General features: G+C 28.2%; 1 protein-coding gene across 3 annotated transcripts; it reads right to left on the minus strand.

Annotated features, from left to right (window-relative positions):
• Positions 1 to 452: 452 nt before the first annotated feature.
• On the minus strand, positions 453 to 2,177 carry LOC121202923 (phosphoglycerate mutase-like protein 1). Of its 3 annotated transcripts, XR_005922929.1 has the most exons (9): positions 1,961 to 2,175; positions 1,784 to 1,900; positions 1,625 to 1,704; positions 1,430 to 1,532; positions 1,270 to 1,344; positions 1,101 to 1,189; positions 898 to 1,023; positions 752 to 793; positions 584 to 675 (listed from the first exon to the last, which is right to left on the minus strand). XR_005922929.1 is itself a non-coding variant. In XM_041108998.1 (8 exons), exons 1-8 carry the CDS (start codon positions 2,021 to 2,023, stop codon positions 546 to 548), a joined length of 699 nt encoding a protein of 232 aa, XP_040964932.1. In that variant the 5' UTR covers positions 2,024 to 2,177; the 3' UTR covers positions 453 to 545. The 3 variants fall into 3 exon arrangements, 2 of the variants coding, with proteins under 2 accessions (XP_040964932.1, XP_040964933.1); XM_041108998.1 differs by lacking the exon at positions 898 to 1,023 and having other exon boundaries at positions 453 to 675; positions 1,961 to 2,177; XM_041108999.1 differs by lacking the exon at positions 898 to 1,023 and having other exon boundaries at positions 453 to 675; positions 1,784 to 1,891; positions 1,961 to 2,173.
• Between the last annotated feature and the right edge of the window lie 3,865 nt (positions 2,178 to 6,042).

The raw sequence follows: 6,042 nt of genomic DNA on the forward strand, positions 1-6,042 counted from the left end.
TTCTGGTTTTTCTTTCAATTACTTTTACATTTCACATGAAATTATGAAGCATTTTAAACCCTAATTTTTAAAATTAAAGATTGTTAATGCTATGGTTGTATTCACATGATAAGGTAAGCAAATCATGGTTTTTCAAAGATGTTGAAAAGAAGCAAAGAATACATTCCAACAGTGTCCATTGATGAGGTGAGTGGGAAGTTAACTTCTCAGGCTTCAATTTTTCAAATTAAAATGGTCCACAAAGAGCAATTATATCATGAATTTTAGCTTCCAATACTCCGTTAATTTGAGCTCAATTCATTTTGGCCAATTAATTGTTCCAGAAAAAGAAATATGCAAAATCATTTATTGGTTATTAATTCATCTGAGCTTGGATTAAATCAATAAAAAAAGTTAATTATAACAATTTGATTTTTATGTAAATCTTTAATAAATATTAGGAGATTGGTGGGAATTATGTGTAATTATAATAAAGTAAAGAATGTTGACATTCTGCTACAAAAGTAGAAAATTGCAGTGAAAGAGTTAAGAGAGCACCCTCTACTCTACGCAACAAGCGACGACTTTAGGTATATACAAGTAGCAACGTCAATTGAATGATGACCACATTGCTTTAACACATCCTTTGCTTTGTCATCACTGCAAAGCCATGCCCACCGTTCCCTTTCTATTTTGCTGCAAATTTTCAAACCATGCTTCACTTTCGATCTTCAAACCAAACATCAAGTTTACAAAAGAAAACAAAACTGACCTTGTATCCAATACAACTGAACGAAGCTCACAATTGTCAAAACTGAAATCAAACATCAGGTTAACTCAATTGTGATGAAGCAAAAGTAGATATAAAAATAATAATAGTAATAAAAGATTTAGTGAAACTAAGCAAGGGGGCCTCACCGTTTGCACAACGCTGGTGTTAGAGTTGGATTAAAGTCGGAATTTGCAAGTAAATTTATGAGTATATGTTGAAGAACTAATCCATGGCTTACTACTACAATCTCTTTCTATGGCCTTTTCCATACCCTATCAATTAATATAACATAAATTCGAGATTTAATTCAGTTGGTTCATATAATCATTTTTAAAAACTTCCGACTTACCAATTCAACAACTTGATTACTCTTTTAGCAAGTTCTTCCTCAGACTCCCGAAGCTCTGGATTCCAAAGATTATCGTCTTCAACATCCATCTGACCAAATTAAAGCAAATGAAATGAGAATGTGATGCATTAATTAAGCCTAATTGTTAAAAGTAAGTATGTATACTTGCCATTGAAAAATCGATCCAAGGGAAACGCGAGCGACAATCGCTCATCTTTCTCCTCATGTCACATGGACGAACTCCCTGCATCAGTCTCAATTAGCATTCACTTTCAAATCCTATAAAAAACAAAATAATTTAAATAAAGAATACAAAAAATTCAACTTACTAAGCGATCTCGACAAAGCTCAACTGCCATGATTTTAGGAGTTGAGGAGGACACTGCATTCTCTCCCTCCCTTCCAAAACATCCGCTAGCAGTCTCCATCGCTCTGCATTCTCACAGTATCCTTGTTTCATGGTCACAACTCTAGCTCTCGCCATGAAATTTGGATATTATGGTTTAGTAGAAATGAAAAAGTACCTTGATAAAGGGGAAGTGACAACTAACTCAATCCTATTAAATAGGCCACTGGCATGAACCTCATTTCGCAATTTAGCAACCTGTTAAAAGAAACAAAGCCATTAAGTTATTATGATTTTTATTTATTTATGTTTGAGGCATTTTTTATTATAATGAAACCTGTTTCAATCCTAATGGGGTGAGTTGTGCATCAAATAGATTGGGAGACAACAAAGCTTCTGGATTCTTATCTCCTTCGACATTGTGCAAAGCCTGTCCATGCCTCACCTGCCAATTCTGTGACCAATTTAGCATAAAAATTCAATACTTGAAAACTTTAATTAAAAATAGACTAACCAAGTGAAGAATTTTGCAATGTTGGTGCCGCGGATATGGAAACTGGCCTTCTATGCTCTCCATTTCTGATTTTTGCTAATTATGATGGCTTTTTATGGCCTGAAGAAATGCAGAGTTTAATGTGTAAGTTTCTATTTGAAAATCTTGATTTCTAACTTGATTTTACAGAAGGCTCATCTGGAGTATTTATAGACTAACTCCTCTTAACAAATTAGCTAACAACCCAGCTATACTGTAACTTCACTCTAACTGATTTATTATCTTAACATGGCCTGTATTTTTTGTCACTAACTAATGTATGCACGTAACTGTGATTTATTAATTATTATGAACATTCCTAATTAGTTACATATATAGAATAATATTTGACCATGCACACATACATTAACAAATTTGATACGATCACCCACTAATTTTTTTTTAATTCCAGAGCTATACATGAATAGACCAAAATAAACTTTTATTAAACGAATAAAATAAAAAAAAATATTTTCATCTATATAATAAATGCACAAAATTCTAGTACCACGTAACATCGCGTGCTTGCCGACTTTCTAAAAGTTGCTGACATGTTGATCACAATAATCCGTAGTCTACTAATCTACGTCTTGAATGCGAAAATAGACGGCTTTCTCCATACAATATCACATTTTCTTGACTTTGAATTTCAATCTGTAGTTTATTCTTTTTTTCATACACCACTTCTATGGTTTTTTAAGGAATATACAACTTAAGTGTTAAGAAATTTTCTTTAAAAATATTTAAATTCATCCTTCTCAATTGGGTCACCAATTCGATTAAAAAATTACAGAAATATTTTTTTTGTAATTAAAATAAGACAATTATTTGAGAGTATTTTAATCTTTTCATTTTAACAAAAACTAATTAAAATATGTATATAATGAGATTTGAACTCATAGCAATTAAATTAATAATATATTAATGTATTTTATACATTTTTATTTTAATACGCACAAGTTATTATCTCTATTAGTTGTATATATTATCAATTGAGTTAATATCACAAGTCAACTAAATACTAAATCTCAATTATTGAGAAAAATCATAGTAAATAATTGTAGTGCATTTAGTATTGTTTATCTTATGTATTATGTGTTTAAATTATATTTTACTCACAATTTATTTTTTTATTTTAATATCGTATATATTTCATATATTATTATGATTAATTAGTTTCAAGTCATACATTTCATTATTTAATGTATGTTAGTTTTAAATACACATTTACATTCTAAATCTGTGATTTTCACATGCATACGCGTGTGATAGGATTTCTAGTATCAATAAGCCTTTAATAGAAAGTTAACAATCAATATAGCCTTAAAAATATAGTTTTCCTAGAAACTCGTGAGGAGTTGTTAAATGATGTGGTGGTTGACGTGACAATTAATGTAAAAAGATGATGATGTGGTGATTGTTGTGGTATTTGACATAAAAAAATATTAACATGAAAGACTTAATTAATCTTTTAATTTTTAATTATTTGAACTTAAAAATTACTAAAATATTCTAACAAATTAAAAAACATAAAAATATAAAATACTATTAATATATATTAATAAATATGAAAAGTGAAAATATGATAATTTTTTTTATAAATTATGGAAACTTTTAAAAATAAAAACTACTAAAAAATATAAAAAAGTTATAAAAATTAAGAAGTATAAAATATATAGTTTTTTTTGTTATTTTAAAGATTTGGAGCCTTTGGTTTCAATGATAAAAAATAGGGGCAGCTTGAAGTGCAATGATGATCGGACTTGTATATGATGTCAAGTAAGAGGCTAGAGAGAATGAATTTAGTATTTGATGGCTTAATGTGAGTGATAAGCAATAGTTTTGGTTAGAAGAGATGATGTGAAGGAAGTTAATAAGAATAGTAGTAATTTTTATTAAAAAACTATTAATTTTCTTTTAGAAATTATTGAAATATTATAAAATTTTTAAAAAATATATATAAAAGATAAAAAAGTTACTAAACATTATAAAAAAATTTAAAAAAAAACACTACTCCTTTTATAAAGTTTATATAATTTTAAAAAAATTTAGTCTTTTTAAATAAAATTTTGATAATTTTTAATAATTTCTAAAAATTAATTAAATAATTAGAAAAATCAGTTAAATCCTCCACATCTAATGACACATCATCATTTTTTTCACTTAGCTGCCACATCACATGATATGTCGTTGTTTTATGGTCGATTAGATGTTTCAATTGATTACTAAATTGAGTTTTAATTGTTTTAGAGATGAGATTATTTGGAATTGGGTATGAATAATTTGCGAAATTTTAAATATTGTATTTACATATTATGGAAACTTAAGGGTTTACATGTTATCTTTAGTTGTATTGACATCCAAATTCATATTTTAGAAATAAAAAAATGGAATATCATCATTCAATTTGCAATTTTGTTGAAATCTTCTAGAGAGGAGGGGTAGTGCAACCAACAATTTTATAATTATTCCCAAATTGCTTTGGTCAACTCTTTTTCAAAGTCATTTCACAGCCCCATAATGATTCAAACACTTGAATTTCATACGAGTTTAAGATTCCTATTCAGATTTAAGTTGAATGTGTTTTTAGTTTTGGTTTAACATCCATTCTTATAGTTATTTTCATCTATTTTACTTGTAGCCACAAATTTCTTTTCTTCTCTTACTTGAAAATACACCAGTTTATTTCTATGTATCAATTAAAATGTATTTAATTATAAAATACTTTTGTATAGATTTATTTTTTGTTGATATTATAAATAAAATTAAATCACTTTAAATTTTCTTTTATATATATATTAATTAAATATGATATTGAATAAAACTTAAATTATTTTATTTCCTAGATAAAACATAGATGAAAAACGTTTTTGGAATCCATTATTTTGTTATTTATAAAATATATTTATAATAAATGTTTTAAAAAAGTTTTTTCAAAAAAGGTTTTTAAATTTTTTTTCCAAAATCTCATTCCTATAAATAATCCTTAAAATCTTGATAAAAAAATCTAATTAGCATAAATTATAACATAATAGCATTATTATTTTTAATTTGTTTCACAATTTAACTTAAAAAAATATATATTCAATATAAGTATTTAAGAATTTTTATATTAGTAAAAGAAATTGTTAGAATTGTGTAACCCAAATTCTAAGAGATTGCTTGCAAGTCAAGTTAAACAAAAATATATTTTCTTTCTAGAAGATTTAGTATTTATTAGTATAATATATTTAGCATTTATTAGTATAGTTTATTTGACTTACTAATTTAGCCTATAAATAGGCTCCTTTACAATCTTAGAATTAAGAGACACCCATTAGATTAGAACTCATAACACATTCAGAGAATTTTGTGTTTACGTTTGAGGGTTCTTTGTTTTCGGGTTTTCGGGGTTTAGTTTTTATCTCCATCTTTTGTACTCTTCATTCTTTTGCCATTATAGTAAATTTATCTTTGCCCGTGGTTTTTTATCCTCTTTTGAGGGGTTTTTCCACGTTAAATTTGTGTGTTCATCTTCTCAATTTCTTCTACTATTTTTACTTGTTCGTTGCTTAATCGGGACGATCCTAACAAGTGGTATCAGAGCTAGTTTAACTTTCATAGATCAGCCCGGTCAGAGATGGCAGCAACAAGGTTTGAAATTGAGAAGTTCGATGGTGAGACAAATTTCAATCTGTGGCAAGTTCGGATGATGGCAATTCTAGTTCAAAATGGCTTGAAAAAGGTTGTTACAGGGAAAAAGCCTGAGAATCTAAATCAAACAGAATGGGAAGAGCTTGATGAAAAGGCCTTGTCTGCAATCCAGTTGTGCCTCGCGAATACAGTATTGCAGGAGGTATTGATGGAGAAGACCTCATTCGCCTTGTGGAAAAGGTTAGAAACTCTTTATGCGACTAAGTCTCTGGCTAACCGTTTAGTGTTGAAACAACGTCTATTTACGTTTCGCATGAACGAAGGTGAGCTTCTTAAAGATCACATCAGTCAATTCATTACTCTTTTAAATGATTTAAAGAACGTTGAGGTTCATATTGACGATGAAGATCAAGCTATGCTATTATTGTGCT

This window comes from Gossypium hirsutum, chromosome D13 (genome assembly GCF_007990345.1).
Source record: "Gossypium hirsutum isolate 1008001.06 chromosome D13, Gossypium_hirsutum_v2.1, whole genome shotgun sequence".
Lineage (NCBI taxonomy): Eukaryota > Viridiplantae > Streptophyta > Magnoliopsida > Malvales > Malvaceae > Gossypium > Gossypium hirsutum.